Source organism: Nerophis lumbriciformis, linkage group LG05 (genome assembly GCF_033978685.3).
Source record: "Nerophis lumbriciformis linkage group LG05, RoL_Nlum_v2.1, whole genome shotgun sequence".
NCBI classification, from domain to species: Eukaryota; Metazoa; Chordata; class Actinopteri; order Syngnathiformes; family Syngnathidae; genus Nerophis; species Nerophis lumbriciformis.
Genome location: NC_084552.2, coordinates 19971986 through 19988840, shown reverse-complemented (window position 1 = coordinate 19988840; position 16855 = coordinate 19971986). Strand labels below are relative to the sequence as shown.

Sequence of the window (16855 nt, the reverse complement as noted above, 5' to 3'; positions counted from 1 at the left end):
TGTCAGTGTGTGTTGCATTCTTGTTGCGTTTCACTTGATTGTAAAATGTCGACGTTCATAAATGTGTGACGTTCATATGTTGTCAATATTCATTGTTTTATCGTTCATAGTTAATATTGTAAATCCCACATTTTTTATTTTCATGTACATTCTGGGTGTCACGTTCAGTAAAAAAATTCTAAATTCCACAACGTTTTTTAAGGTGGTCTGTCATAACGTTTTTAGCATTCAATCAGACATTATTGTGAGGTTTTGTATCAGTGTTCCTAAAAATAAATATACCGGCCCCCAGACACATTTTTTGTCTCTAAATTTGGCCCCCCAAATCAAAATAATTGCCCAGGCCTGTTATAGACAAACTTTAGTGTCCAGACTTATCTTGTTCTTTGAGTCAGTTAAGATATTCCAAAACAAATCTAATTAAAACAAACAACATTAATGATAGTAAAGGTCTTGAGAATGGGAATTTCCCATATTTGTATTTAGTCAATATACTGTACAGTCAAAGGATGACGAAAACAGTGAAAATTAGAACGATTGAGAACATTCTGAAATCAAGCACATTGAGTCATACGTTTATTAAAGATCTTGAGGAGTACCACATTGTGTCTCATCTCACACTGACGGTCTTAGCTGTAATTGTTGTGCCAATATGTCCTTGTGTTGCTGTAAAACAGCAAAGTAAAACATGTAAAATCAACAAAACATTCCTGTTTTTGCTCAAATCAAACTTTTGCAAACCACATTGTGTTACACCTCATATTAACGGTCTTAATGAATGGCTTCCACGTGTACAATTATTTTGTCAGCACACCCTTATGTTTCGAGCACGTGTTTTGCATCGGAACCTTTCTGTCCATATGCTACAATAAAGCTCCTCTAACCTTCTGACTTGGGTTGAACGTGACAGATGCTACTGCCACCTGTGCACGTCTCATCCTTATTGGATTTGGTTACTTTAAGACTCAGCCACGTGCCTGAAACAATTATTTGTTTTGTAGGGTGCCTACGGTTCCAGTGAAGAATCTCAATGGTTCCAGTCCCGTGCACCCTGCCCTGGCAGGTAAATGTAGTATATCTATATTATTAGGTATTTTATAACAGCGTATTAAACAGGAGTAATACAAAATTATTCTGTTGTGTAGGTATTACTGGCATCCTAATGAGCGCCGCAGGACTTCCTGTCTGCTTGACCCGCCCCCCCAAGCTGGTGCTTCATCCACCGCCCGTCAGCAAAAGTGAGATCAAACCCGTGCCCGGTTTGGGACAATGCTGTCGCAAAACAACTAAGAAGCAAGCCCGGAAAGGTAATAATAAAAAATAATGATGTAAGAACATTTAAAAAAAAAAACAACAACATTTTTATCATGTCAATGCTAATGTTTTTTTCCCTCTAATAATAGGGAGGACCCCTGAGGAGGTGGTGAAGAGGTACCTTCAGAAAGTCCGTAACCCCCCAGAGGAGGTAACAATCCTCATGCAATTATTAAATATGTATTTATTATAGTTATATATTTTTTTAATTATTCAATATTTAATTATGTATTTATTTCTAAAAAAATTCTAAGTTTCAGAAAGTACTGGAGCGAATAATATTGTTCGAATTTCAGACATTCTTTTTTAGATTAAATTACATTTTACTTATTTTTTCAAGTCAATAAAATACTAGAAAATGTAATACTTGATATTTTATGCTCTATATATAAATGATAAATGGGTTGTACTTGTATAGCGCTTTTCTACCTTCAAGGTACTCAAAGCGCTTTGACACTACTTCCACATTTACCCATTCACACACACATTCACACACTGATGGAGGGAGCTGCCATGCAAGGCGCTAACCAGCACCCATCAGGAGCAAGGGTGAAGTGTCTTGCTCAGGACACAATGGACATGACGAGGTTGGTACTAGGTGGGGATTGAACCAGGGACCCTCGGGTCACGCACGGCCATTCTTCCCCTGCGCCACGCCGTCCCATATGAAACTATATATGTCTTAATTTTGTGTTTTTCCAAAATATTCTATATATATATATATATATATATATATATATATATGTCTTAATAAGGTTATCCAAAAAATAGTGCTCGATACCGTAGTAGAGCGCAATATATGTATGTGTGGGGAAAAAAATCACAAGACTATTTCATCTCTACAGGCCTGTTTCATGGGGGGGGGTACCCTCAATCGTCAGGAGATTTCTGACGATTGAGGGTACCCCCCCCATGAAACAGGCCTGTAGAGATGAATTAGTCTTGTGATTTTTTTCCCCACACATACATATATATATATATATATATATATATATATATATATATATATATATATATATATATATATATATATATATATATATATATATATATGTGTGTGTTTATATATGTATGTACCGGTATATGTGTGTGTTTATATATGTATGTATATACATTTATATATATATATATATATGTATGTACAGTATGTATATATGTTTATACATATGTATGTATATATGTTCATGTGTATATGTGTGTGTATACAATTAAATAAAGGTATTTATATATATACATTAATTACAATTCTAGAAAGCAAAAAAAGAAAACGTTTAGAAATTTGATTTGTACATTTCCAAACTTTTTACGGAAAATATCTTTAACGAAAACTGCATTTTTGGGGGAATTTTTCCTATCATTCACAATCCCTATGTAAGACAATAACAATATATATATATATTTTTTTAATGCTTTCGAATTTGTACAAGGTGGCTAACAATGAAGCTCATGGGAGTACACTATTGCGCCCATAAAGAACTCCAAAAAACATCCAACAAACCGCCAACAATACTCCATTTAGATGACTTGAATATTAACCAAATATTAGTGATATTGTTATTAAAAGTGCTAAGGCCAAGGATCTACTTTAAGCAGCTTATACAGCTATTGACATACTGAGCCAGTGAGCTGCTGCATCGCCTCTGAGTTGGTGAAAGTCTAGAACATAATCATGCCTCTCACTTTTATAGTAAAAGGTTGTGGCCATAAACCGCAAAGTTGGTCAACTTTGGCATCCAACTTAGACCCGGAGATGGCAAGAAAGACACAAAAAGACGCTTGTTTGCATCACCTTTTTTCCCCATGCATGATAATGAATAATTCTTCATCTAATCGGGAAGATAAAAACACCCCATCAGTCGGCATCCCAGTGAGAGCAGACATTGTACAGTAAGAGATTAGTTTATTATGTTTGTAGTTTGTACTGCTTGTTTAGCACTGCTACTTCCTGGATCTGCTTATCACTCAGCTTCTAAAACCTGTAGCTCATCTTCTGAATATTCAGGCTCAAAAATTTAAGTTTCTTGATCATTTGTCCCAAAGTAGTCATTGTTGGCTCTCATGAAGTCTGTGGTTATTAGTAGTGTTGTTGTTGTTGAAGGAAATAAAGAATGTTGTGATGCATCTTAATATATGACATATACACTTACAAAACACTGATGGAGGTTTTTTGAGTTTTTTTTATAGGTTTTTTCAGAGCGCTTTTTAGGCGGAATAGAGCGACTTCTACTGGCCCCATTGTTTTCTGACTTTTGCTAGCGTTTATTTATGAGTTAGAATCCAGTAAAAAAAAAGGAAAAACATATGTCTTCCTGCCTCGCATAAGGATTATGAATGATAGGCAAAATCCCCCAAAAAGTAGAGTTTCCTTTTAATATTGTTTATCAGAAAATGTTTTTATTTTATTTTCTTAATTTTATGTCAACTTCAGGACTGCACCATTTGCATGGAGGTCCTGGCCGGTCCGTCGGGCTACAAAGGTCCTGGGGTGGGCGGCATCTCCAGGGCAGAGTCGGTGGGGCGCTTGGCCCAGTGTGGCCACCAGTACCACCTGCAATGCCTGGTGGCGATGTACAACAACGGCAACAAAGATGGAAGCCTGCAGTGTCCCACCTGTAAGACCATCTACGGCGTCAAGACTGGAAACCAGCCCCCCGGCAAGATGGAGTACCACATCATACCGCACTCGCTACCTGGACACCCCGACTGCAAAACCATACGAATTATTTACAACATTCCGCCTGGTATTCAGGTACAGTGCCACCTATTTTGCTTGTATCAAACAAAGCATTATAGTAAAAAGATTAAAAACCAACCTCATATTTGAGCACCACAATGTCTCTGAAATGCAAAATATACACACAAACATAACGTGGACAATTGAGAAAGACACTACCACTTTTTGTGCAGCGCTAAGAATGTCTGTTACCTTTGAGCAACGCTTTCATTGCAACCCACAAGACTATCAGATTGACAACGATCAACATAACATAACAGAAAATTACAGCGTTACACTTGTAAAAAAATGATGGCAGTGCTGTGGTAGCAGCGTTTAGTAGCCAAATGACTTAATTTCTCATAAACATTTGCATATCAGGCATATTGTTCCTAGAATAAATTTCACAATCATTACAACAGTAGTTGTGTAAATAACTAAGTCACCAGTGCTAACAGTGCAAATTAAAAACTTTGTGAAGGAAATCTTTAAAAACATATTTTTGTCTCTGATTATGTGTGTTGGATGTAACACTTAACGATTAATTAGATTAGAAAAAAGCTTTGATTTATATTCTGTTTCTTCGATTAATCGTTCAATGAGTGCTACTAAGAGAAAAGTGTGTCGTTATGATACTTTGCATACAGACTATTTCATCCTTGAATAACACTTTCGGCATTCACTTTATAGACCAGACCTGGGCAAATAGGGATGAAATAGCCTCTGTGTTTTAAAAAAAAAGGTGAAATAACTGAAAACATGTTTTATATTCTAGTTTCTTCAGAATGCTCTGATTACTGCTTTGCACACTCTTAGCATTCTCTCAATGAGCTTCAAGCACACCTGTGAAGTGAAAACCATTTCAGGTGACTACCTCTCACCACTCATCAAGAGAATGAGTGTGCAAAGCAGTAATCAGGGCAAAGGGTGGCTATTTTGAAGAAACTGCACAAAAGCGCTCTCTGAAAACCTACCATCAAGAATTGCTGACTTACATGAAGCTGGAAAGGGTTACACAAGTATCTCTAAAAGCCTGGTGAATGTGTATATGGTAAGACTGATTGTCCACACATGGAGAAGCTGGCGTGGTCGTCCTGTAAAGATGGCCGCAATCCTAGAGTGTCAATTTAAGATTTCCAAAAATGCACATGCTAACACTTTTGTTGACCAATCAACAATAGGGAAAACATTAAACAAGAATGGTTCATGAGGGGACACCAAGGAGGAAGCCACCGCTGTCAGAGAAAAACATTGCAGCACGTTTGGAGTTAGCTAAAGAGCACCTAAATCTTCCACAGCACTAGTGGCAAAAATTATTCTGTGGAACAATTAAACCAAAATTGTGTTTGGAAGAAAGTATAGATAAAAAAAGGCATAGCAAACCAACATCAAAACTTCATCCCAACTGTGAAATGTGGTGGAGGTGGCATCATGGTTTGGGACGTCTTTGCTGTCTGAGGGCCTGGACGGATTGCTATAATCAACGTAAAAAATAATTCCCAATTGTATCAAGATATTTTACAGGAAAAATGAGGACCATATGTCCGCCAACTTAAGCTCAACAGAGGATGGTTGCAACAGGACAGCGACTCAAAGCATAAAAGTAAATCAACAACAGAATGGCTGATATAAAAGAAAATACACATTCTGGAGTGGCCCAGTCAGATTCCTGACCTCAATCCGATTGAGATGATGTGGCATGACCTCAAGAAGGCAATTCACACCAGATATCCCAAGAATATTGCTGAACTGAATACAATAATATTACATAAAAAAAAAACAACAGGTCATTGTTGTTTGAGCTTTTGAGTTGAGATTGTGGGTTTTCATTCCCTATGGAGTCATGTAAACATGTTTTGACTTTATCGTTTGTACCTCCTAAAAGCCAAAAAACACACTGTGTTTTCCAAACCCTTTAACTGTTCATATCTTTTGGTCCAATTCAGACCATTAAATTCTTTGTCAAAATAATTGCATTTTCATACAAATTGGTTCTGCTAGCTTACGATAATGAAACTTTTGTTTTTTCCAGGGTCTGGAACACCCAAACCCAGGCAAACCCTTCACCGCCCGCGGGTTCCCCAGACACTGCTACCTCCCAGACAGCGACAAAGGCCGAAAGGTACTTTCCAAAACGGGAAAAACATTTAGTAAAATAGTATTTGCTTCGTAACATTGCCTTGCTTTGCTTTATTTTGTAGTTTTGATGTTAATAATAATGATAGTGTATTCATTATATTGTTGTATTGGCTATGGTGTGTGAATGTGAGTGTGAATGTTGTCTGTGTTGGCCCTGCGATGAGGTGGACACTTGTCCAGGGTGGGAATGAGCTGGGATAGGCTCCAGCCCCCGTGTACCCGATAGGGATAAAGCGGTAGAAAAATGGATGGATGGAAGTTAATTAATTAAAGTCAATACAAACACAATTCGATTAATACATCAAAATAATTGCAAATGAATGATGAAATGAAACAAAAATGTTGTACTTCAAGGTGCTGAGGCTGCTTCTGGTGGCGTGGGACCGTCGTCTCATATTCTCTGTGGGAACGTCCAGCACCACGGGCGAGTCGGACACGGTCATTTGGAACGAGGTGCACCACAAGACGGAGTTTGGCTCCAACCTGACAGGACACGGATACCCGGATCCTGGGCACCTGGACAATGTCCTGGAGGAGCTGAAGGCTCAGGGCATCACTGAGGAAGAATGTCTTCCCAGAGAATGAAGAAAACAGGACTGCATGTGTCTGGAATTCTTGTTTTTTCTCTAAAAGTCATTCCATGATTCCTACTGTGAGACTAGAATGTAAACACAATGGCCGCGATCATGGATAAGCATGGATGTTTGCTGCCTTCCAGTGTCATTTATGGGTAACTACATTAATTTATTTTTTAAATGTGCTGTAAAATCCTTAATCTTACAATATGATGTGCTAATATTGTTTATTATTTTTAATCTATTTGCATTTAACCCAGTAACATTTTTACAAACTAATCTGTAATAAATGTAGCTTTTTTTCCCCATTATTATTATTGTTTTTGCCAATCAGTTTGCCTTCAGTTCCATATGGACTGTTTTTGTAGAGGCATTTCTTTTGTACTGTATGTATGTGTTATCTATGTGGGCACATTTGCATTAAACATTCGTTTTTTTATAATATTTGGTGTTTGTTCTTTTCCGTTTTTATCCATTTCTAACACATTTGTTGACTTCTTGTGCTCAGTCTGTAACACAAACAAACAAATGCATGAATGAATCAGCAGTATATGTCATGAGGCCTGCCTGGACAGGTCGGACTTTGTGTATTATTTTTCTGTGTCTTTGAGTTTAATTGGTCTCAGTGTTCTTTCTTTCTTGTTTTTTCCCACTTCCTGTGCTCTTCCCTGCCTCACCAGTCAGTATGGAGCACTGATTGAGTGCACCTGCTTCTTAATAGTGATCAAAGGGCTTGATATGCCGGCCATGCTTCCTAGTCTGGGTTGGATAATTTTAACTGTTGTTTGCTGTAATGTCACGGCCAGGGCGCATTCGTCTTTGCACTCTGCTGGTTGCGCCTCTGGGAGCGCGCCTCGGGACACGTCCACGGTCGGCACAGCCAGGCGCGTGTTTGCCCTGCGGCAGCCGGCAGCTACAATCATTCACCGGCTCAACCTGCTATCCGACGCGAGAACATAACCATCTGTTATGTAGTAAGCATCCCGTGTCTGGCTTCCTTCCCACATACTTGATCTCTGTCCGTGTCGTCCCAGTTCCCGTGTTTGATCTCCCTTGTGTCTTCCCCTAGTGCTTCCCGTGTCTTCTGTGATCGAGCTGTGTGCCTCGACTCCCCCTTTGGACTTTGGACTGCCTCCCTCAATCCTCGACCCCCGCTTTGGACACGGACCTCTTGACGCCTCTCTCAGCCCCATGGACCTCCCGCTTGTCTCACGGACCTTCTTCTGCCTAGCCCCTTTGGACTTGTCTGCTTCCTCACTCAACACTCAGGGTTAAACACTCAACAAGTAATTCCCACACATAGTCTCACACCACACACCCCTTTTGGATTAGTCACACTCCATTCTCTTGTTTAGTTTATATTCATATTTTTTATTATATATTTATATACATTTTTAATATATATAATAAATACATGGAGCAATGTTTATCCCTTGTGGTTCTGTGCCGTCAACTCCCTCCTATAAACATATCATGTATGCTGAACTGCCTTGTTTTACTCATGCGTTCTCTCAAGTGTTTGGGCTTCCTGTGCACTTCCCTGCTGCACTAATATTTCGTTTGTGAGTATTAAACCTAATTTTTCCTGCATGCCTTCTCCTGTCTCCGTACCTTGGGGACACAACAACGGCAACCGTGCGGCGCGTTCTGTTCTGTTCCGGCTGAGCCAAGCCAAGCAGGAGAAGTGGAATTGGAGTGTATTGAAGATGATGATGTGGGGGCCAGATAGCGGTCTGGTCCCGATAAACGTATTGCCTTCCAGTGCCGCGTATCCAGCACGTCCTGGTCCTAAGTAAAATCAGACTTCTCCACGCAGACCTACACAACCGCTTCTCCCTCGCTGTCACAGCCTGAGTACGGTAATCCAATTAAAACACTTCACCTCACTTTTCACAGAAGCACCAGCGGCCAGTGCATGAGCCCGCTCACCCACGTGGCAACTGCATTGACTCTCTCATTCTGGAGCACATGTTTCAAACTCAAGGCCCAGGGGCCAGATTTGGCCTGCCACTTCATTTCATGGGGTCTGCAAAAGGCTGGAAAATATACGTTCAAGTACTTTAGCATTTCTTACTTTTGTTTTCACTTTATCGAACTGCGCCTGCATGTGAGTTGGGGCCACATTGGGGACTGTGCTCGTTTACCCTGGAGTCTTATAAAGATCACATTTTACTTGCAGTGTAAACAGTCAGCTGAAAATCAATCAGATTTAGAAAAAAATTGATTTGGGCCACTTTGGCCTGCAGCGTAAACGTAATCATTGACTTAGCTTCAGACTTCTTCTGTTTGATATTGTCATTACTGCCACAAGTGGTGAAAAAATGTATTACGACTAAGTACCATTGCGGCCTATACGGACCACAGCTGAGAAACAGATATTTTTAGCAGCCCTCTACGGGGCACTCACGGCCCAACAAAGTATTTCAAAAATTGCCATATGCATCATCTACATCATCTCCACTGTACACATTGTCCCAACGTTGTTCTCTCAGATTATTCTTCAAAGTACTCATACCTTTCTCTGCGCATAGTGTTTTAAATGTCTTTATGGCTACGTTCACACTGCAGGGTAGGATGTCCAATTCAGATTTTTTTGGCATTTTTTATGTGGTCGTTCACGTTGCAAAAAAAAAAATGGGATGTATATTTGTCTAACCCACATACAGACACGACGTCACTCATAATGCAATGTTTGGGGACGTAATAATGGCTCCAATTCTAGTCGGTCTTGGTACTGGCGCATTTTGTGGCAATTGCTAGGATTTTGTGCAATCAAAGTCAACATTTTCTCAACAGAATTATTGCGTGTAGAAGATTAAGAAGAAAGAGGGCAAGCAATTTGAATGAAGTGTTGTGTTTTTATTATGAAAGCTTTTTTTTTACTCTGAATTTATGTAAACTTAACTTTTTGCATTTGAATTTTGTGAACTAAATTTTTTTACATTAAATTATGCTGACAATTTCATTGAAAAGAAATGTGTTAGCAAAATGTGTGTGTTTAAAACTTAAGTGTTTTAAAATTCAGTGTTTAAAAATTCACTGTATAAAAATCCAGTGTTTAAAAATTCAAGACACTCTGAATACATGAAAATACAGAATTTGGGATTTACAACATTATCTATGAACAATAAAACACTGAATATTGAGAATATATAAATGTTGCTCCTCTACTGCAGACCAGTGGCGTGTCTAGGGGATGGCTTGGGGTGACACGTGCCACCCCTAGAATCTGATAGGCCACCCCAGGTTCCACCCTACTCTGAGGCGGAAGAATTTGAAGCAGTGTTTTTCAAACTGTGGTACCATTCCCGCTAGTGGAATTGCTTAATCAGGTCAGGGGTCCCCAAACTCAAGCCCAGTTTATTTCTAAAACATGAATTAAGAGGTACGGAATTATGGTAAACCAGCTGATAAGGGGAGGTGCTGAGCAATTACTAATGACCATATTCAGTGCAGAAGGTACATTTGCACAGAAGCATTATATAGGTACTAATTGAAACAACCTTTCCAACTCATGGTCCAATTCTTTAAAAACCAACACAGAACGTTAAAGCATGTGATACAAAAACATATTATAAAAAATGTCTAATAGTACCGTACACAATTCAGAAATACATCCATTTAACCCATTTACCAGGCTTGATGGGTATTATGCAAAACACACTTCTGACATTTTTGGTATATTTTAGTTGCTTGAGTGACATCGATAGAAAATGGATGGATGACTAGATATTTCTGATGGATTATAAAACTTTAAGGAGGTCAGGGAAGTAAACAAGGTCGGGATAGCTCTCATACTCTTAATATGCAATGTTTTATTGTTTAATCTTCATATTGTAATGGGAGGCAATCTTATCTAGCACGCACATACAGTATTGGCGGGCAGTCTTAATCTGCGTTTTCAGTGCGCCCATACTTGGGTGGCGGGCAATTTTATCCGGCGCGTAGTAGGTCTATGTGCAGATATCGGCCTGGCGGGCATTTTTTTTTGATTGATGATGACCGATGATGAGCAGCCAGGTTACAGACGTCCGTGGTCCTTCACTAAACAAATGTCATTTTAGTTAGAATATTATTTTTTTTACACAAGCGTGTTTAACATATTTGCTTGCCAACACAAGAACAGGCGCATTCATCTGTTTTGAACGTTATTTCAGTCCCACCCCACCCTCACCGTGATTCTAGTTCTACTGTCAGGCGTGTCACTGACAGTTTGGTTATGTTTGGGTTTTTCTCTGTGTTTGTGTTCATTTCCTGTCAGCGCTCTTATTTTGGTTCCATGTCCTCATTGTCCTGCATGTATCCCTGAGCGCTCGTTTCCCTCACCTGTCCCTGATTTGCAGCCTGGCACACCTGGTTGCAATTGCCAATCAGGCTACTATTCATGCCTGCCTTTCCCTCCAGTCAGTGCTTGATGATTGTTTCCTGTATCCTGTCTACTGTTGCCTGTTTCCTGTCTGTTGGTTCCTGTTTTACATTTTGAAATTAGAGTCATGTTTACCTTCACTACGCCTGCCATCTCTGCATCTTGGGGTCCGTCACCAGCAGTTCCTGACATCTACTTGGTCCAGGTTGTTAAGGTGTTTGAGCTTCGTGGAGTTCTTTGGGCGTGCACATAAACGACACTTTCATCGAGTCTGTTCAACGTCCTCTCACACACGAGGGGAAACTTTATTCTTCTGCTTCGTAACATAACACACAAGTGCACCAGAGCGCCCCAAGTGGGGAACATGCACTATAACAGCCAACCTTTGAACAAAGCCACACAGAGTAAGAGCGCAGATCAATCTTAACACCCCCACTCGCTATTAGCTCACTGTGTTAAACTAATTTGTAAACAACATTTCAAGAACATCCCTCACCACACTGTATTCCAATGTTCCATAGTAGGTTCATTAAAGTGTTGGGATATGTCAGGTCGAGTGCATGTTGATAAGTAAATTAAACTTCCCACTGCTTCTCTGTACTGTCTTGGTTGTTTCAACTTTTCAGCATTTTCTGCGTAATCAAGTTTTGGTTCACAAGGAGTTTCTCTTGGTTTACAATTTTCCATATCAAACCTTTGTAAAACCTTTTTCACATATCTCTCTTGTGACATTTTGACTAGTCCATTTGTTTGTTCAAAGTCTATTCCTAAGAAATGTTTTAGGATTCCCAAATCCTTCATTTTGAATCTCTGAGTTAACATTCTTTTTACATCCTGCATTGATTTTTCACTTGAAGCAGCTAAAATAAGGTCATCTACCCAAATAATAAGTATTACCTTTTGACCATATTTTTCTCTTGTGTACACACAATGATCTGCTTCATTTTGCACAAAGTCATTTTCACATAAATGGGTGTGTAACACTGTATTCCAGTTTCTGCCCGACTGTTTGAGTCCATACAATGATTTGTTCAGTTAACATACCAGTTTTTCACCAGTGTTAGAGTTTTTCTCGTATCCTTGTGGTTGTTCTAAATAGATTTCACAGTCTATGGGTGCGTGCAGATACGCAGTCTTCACGTCCATCTGATGGAAGATTAGGTCCTCCTGTGCCGCCTTCTGCATGAGAATTCTTACACTTAACAAGTCAGCTGTCGGTGAAAACGTCTCTTCGTAATCAGTTCCTACTTTCTGGTCGTATCCTTTGGCAACAAATCTCGCCTTATATTTATTAGATCCATCTGTGTCTGTTTTGAGTGCATAAACCCACTTCGCTTTTAAAGCTCGCTTACCTGGTGGTAAGTCAGTCAACTGGAATGTGTCATTTTCCACTAGTGAGTTCATCTCCTCATCCATGGCGTTTTTCCAGTGCATTGACTTGGATGATAACACGGCTTCCTGATAAGTTTCTGGAATGTCACAAACTGCTCGATAACAGAAATCAACGCATGTTTGTAATCTGTCCAATGAATCATCAGTCTCAAAATCTTGTAAATAAGCTGGCTTTTGTTTTATCCTGAATGGATTCTTTCTGATTTCTGTTTCGGCATTTGCCGCTGACTGTTCCACATCTTCCTGCTCATTTAAATCCTCAGTTTTGTTTTCAGGTTGAACTCTGTCCTCATCCTTCTGGTCACTGTCACAGACTGCATTGTCTCTGTTGCCAATGTCATGTCCTGCGTATGGCTCCAAAGTTTGTGTCTCTCTCTCTACACTTGTTTTGGTTGCGAATCTCACCAATCTGATCTTTTGGACCTTTTCCATTTCTGGATAATATACAAGGAAGGCTGGGCTGTTTTTATCATATCCTATGAAAATGCCCTGCTCACTTTTGGAGTCTAGTTTTCCTTTTTCTTGTTTGTAACTAAAACATGTAGACCCAAACTTTTGCATTTGTGACACATTTGGTACTTTTCCTGTAAGTAACTCATATGCTGTTTTCTTTGTCCGTCTATTGTAACACCTGTTTCTAACATGAGCTGCTGTTTGAATGGCATAGTTCCACAAATAGTTTGGTAGTTTGCTTTCTATCAGTAAGCATCTAGCCATGTCAAACAGTGTTCGCCATTCTCTCTCTGCTGTGCCATTTTGGTGTGGCGAATAAGGCCCTGACGTCTCATGTCTTATTTTGTTCTTTGTTAGTAACATTTGGAACTCTCTGTTTGTAAACTCAGTGCCATTGTCTGAACGTATACACTTCACATCTCCATAGGGTGCTACATCTGCTAAGAACCTTTCTGTTGCAGCTACTGCATCACTTTTTGACTTAAGAAAATATACTAATACAGCACCTGAATAGTCATCTGTGAAACATCGTGCGTATTTGTGTCCTTCTATGCTCTCAGTTTTCATTGGCCCTGCTAGGTCTGTATGGATTAACTCCAGGGGTTTATTTGCTTTACCATCTAGCTCCCTATTTCTCGTTTGGGTAAACTTGCCTTTTGTACATATTTCACACATCTGATCTGGCTTAACAACATTTCCCTTAATTACCATACCTTTGACCACAGTTTGGAGTTTGATTACATCATCATAGTTGCAGTGCCCTAGAATCTCGTGCCATGTTTGTACATCATGACAAACTTTACACTGATCTTCATTTGCATCAACAGTTGGTAGATAATATAGCTTCTCATTTTCGTTTATGTTAAATCTGTTACCATCTTTAGTGATCATGTGGCTCTCTCCTTTCTTGAAAGTTATGACTTGCTCCTCCGTCGGCTGCTCTTGCCACTGAAAAGATGTTGTGGGGATATGAGGGCATGTACAGAGCATTTCGTAGTTGTGCCCTGTGCTGTCGTCCATCGCTGTCCACTAGATGTATCATTGCTGTTCCTCTTCCTTGGGCCATTCCACTGCATCTTGTCCCATCAGCTAGTTCCACTGAATGAGTCTCTGGTTGAAAAGTGTTGTCAAAGCTTGTAAAGTTATTTACATCATTTACAATGTGGGATGTCGCTCCTGCATCCACCATAATGCCTTTCATCTTTATTTTGGGTGCTGACTCACTTTCTTCTTGTGCCGCTTTGAAGAGGTAATCATTGGATTGTTCATCCGTAACCTTTCTGACATTGTCTCGTTTATCTTTCTTTTTGCATATGGTTTCTTGGTGTGTGTTGCTCTTACAAAAGTTGCACCACACTTTTCGGATACACATTCTTGCTCTGTGTCCTTTTAATCCACATTTGAAACATGTCAGCTCTCCATCTTCACTTCTACTTTTAGTGCTGCTGGTGTACTTCTTCTGGATATTTCTATCTTGTTTTGTGAACGTTTTCATCACATTGTCTGTTGGCTCAGCAGTACTAATTTTCTCTGACTCTTCGTAAATACGTAATCTTCTTTTGAAATCTGTAAATGTCACATTGTCTTCATTTTGCGTTACATGTACAGCTAATGGCTTGTAAGAGTCAGGTAGGCCTCCAAGAATCATGGCTATGATCAGACTATCACTGAGAGTCTCACCGGCATCACGAAGTGCTGTAATCAGGTTTTCTGCTCTGATGATGTAGTCCGTAGTTGACTCTCTGTCTGCTTTCCGTAGTTTTGTCAAGGACGTGTACAGGTTGATTATTCGTGGCTTGCTTTTTCCTGAGTAATGGTCCCTCAGTATTTTCAGTGCTTTCCTGCCATCGTATGCAGCATCATGTCTTATTAAAGACAAGCTTTTATCATCGATCAACCTGATGAGCTCTGCATAGCAGTCTGGATTCTTTATTCTGTCCGCTGCTGCTTGCTCTTCTCCTACTGGTTCATTTAGAACAGTGTCTTTCAACTTTAAAATATGTAAGTGTCCCAAAAATCTTGCTTCCCAAAGGTCATACTTGCTTTCGGATCCATCAAAGTACAGTTGCGGGGATACTGCTCCAGTAGTACAAGCCGCCATATTTGTTTAAGCTCCGCACTTTAGCACTATGCTATGCTAATTAGCTCAAACTTTACCGCGGTTACTTCTTCTTCGAGGGTACACGCTACTTTATTGGCTAAAGTCACTTTTATGCTCCGTGTAATACTTCACGTTTGCAATACCTTTATCCTTGGTCAAGCAGTTCTCCTCTGTTAGCTCAAGTCCACACCTGCAAACTTTCTTGGCTTCTCTGTCCGTGCGTCGACTCAACGCTACCTGGCCTTGTTTGCTTGAGTTGGCTGGAATCTCTGGGGTTCCTGGGCACCATAACCTTTTAAGGTGTTTGAGCTTCGTGGAGTTCTTTGGGCGTGCACATAAACGACACTTTCATCGAGTCTGTTCAACGTCCTCTCACACACGAGGGGAAACTTTATTCTTCTGCTTTGTAACATAACACACAACTGCACCAGAGCGCCCCAAGTGGGGAACATGCGCTATAACAGCCAACCTTTGAACAAAGCCACACAGAGTAAGAGCGCAGATCAATCTTAACACAGGTAATTTAAATAATTATGTTGCCAGCAATATAAAGAGTGGATTTGAATAATTAACTAATCTGTTTAAATTTAAAGAAAGGTTTATGAATGTTACAGTTTTACTTTATTAAAGAGGAAATTTGACATACTGTATTTGTAATGTGCGCCAACTGTTGCAAGTTGTCTGACGTATTGTAATAGCTCAATCTTTGCAATAATGTTTAATGTCAGCAACTGTCTTACAAGAAGATTCACTCCATACTCGGTGGCGCAAACTGTGGTAGACTACTATAGTAGCTGCTGCTTTGGGGTAGACTGACTGTTATATGGGTGCCACCCCTGGGGGAAAAAAAAGTCTGGACATGCCCTTGTGCAGACCAGACCTCCTTGATCAACATCTTTTATAATCAAGCAAAAACAAAAATGATGCAACAAACACGGCGAAATATAAACACAAAGGGTAAAAACATCCACATATTGAATATAATATCACTGTTCTGCAGAACGTTGCTGTAGAACTCTGCCTCCGTCTGACACTTGCGTCTCAGGCTTGTTGCTGCGTAAACAAGCCCCGCCTACTCGGTTTGTGCCCCGTCTGCATGGAGAAGAGCTTTTTATAGATACCGTAGTAACCCGTATGTCACTCAAAAGTGCAGATTCTAACCATTGGAAATATTTCTATAGTTTGAAAATATCCAGCGGGCCTCATTGAAGTGTTAATTATGTTGTGTTATGCCCAGGTAACCCAGTTAACTGCCTTGTTTAAGCATTTTTGCAGGATCTGTGTCACGTGACTTCAAACTTGACACCTCTCGTTCTGAGACAGGATCGATTGCTTCAGTCTTAATTTACCAAAAGTGGGCAGCACGGTGAAACAGGGGTTAGTCATTAGTGCATCCATCCATTTCCTACCGCTTATTCCCTTCGGAGTCACGGGGGCGCTGGAGCCTATCTCAGCTACAATCGGGCGGAAGGCGGTGTACACCCTGGACAAGTCGCCACCTCATTGCAGGGCCAACACAGATAGACAGACAACATTCACACTCACATTCACACATTCGGGCCAATTTAGTGTTGCCAATCAACCTATTCCCAATACGAAGGTCATGAGTAGTCCTGAGTTCAATTTCGGGCTCGGGATCTTTCTGTGTGGAGTTTGCATGTTCTCCCCGTGACTGCGTGGGTTCCCTCCGGGTACTCTGGCTTCCTCCCACCTCCAAAAAACATGCACCTGGGAATAGGTTGATTGGCAACACTAAATTGGCCCTCGTGTGTGAATGTGAGTGTGAATGTTGTCTGTCTATC

The 16855-nt window shown here is 40.2% G+C and overlaps 2 protein-coding genes across 2 annotated transcripts in view; one reads left to right on the top strand and one right to left on the bottom strand.

Moving 5' to 3' along the window:
* dtx4a (deltex 4, E3 ubiquitin ligase a) overlaps window positions 1-7185 on the top strand; it is a 36203-nt gene extending 29018 nt beyond the window's left edge. Inside the window, exons 3-8 of the mRNA XM_061961154.2 lie at window positions 1002-1063; window positions 1146-1307; window positions 1404-1465; window positions 3743-4063; window positions 6060-6149; window positions 6521-7185. Of these exons, the coding sequence (XP_061817138.1) occupies window positions 1002-1063; window positions 1146-1307; window positions 1404-1465; window positions 3743-4063; window positions 6060-6149; window positions 6521-6751 (928 nt within the window). The 3' untranslated portion in view covers window positions 6752-7185. The remainder of the gene's footprint in view (window positions 1-1001; window positions 1064-1145; window positions 1308-1403; window positions 1466-3742; window positions 4064-6059; window positions 6150-6520) is intronic.
* A 6647-nt stretch (window positions 7186-13832) lies between these two features.
* On the bottom strand, window positions 13833-15474 carry LOC140678795 (uncharacterized). The gene is made up of 2 exons (XM_072913114.1): window positions 14633-15474; window positions 13833-14518 (listed from the first exon to the last, which is right to left on the bottom strand). The coding sequence occupies exons 1-2, from the start codon at window positions 15051-15053 to the stop codon at window positions 13833-13835; spliced, it is 1107 nt and encodes a 368-aa protein (XP_072769215.1). The 5' UTR covers window positions 15054-15474.
* Window positions 15475-16855: the final 1381 nt, after the last annotated feature.

Excerpts from the sequence above, each read along its gene's own strand:
- LOC140678795 (XM_072913114.1), bottom strand. The coding sequence starts at position 15,053 with ATGGCGGCTTGTACTACTGGAGCAGTATCCCCGCAACTGTACTTTGAT. Across the intron at positions 14,519-14,632 it reads TACAGCACTTCGTGATGCCG|ATTTCAAAAGAAGATTACGT; the intron begins GTGAGACTCTCA and ends TGACATTTACAG.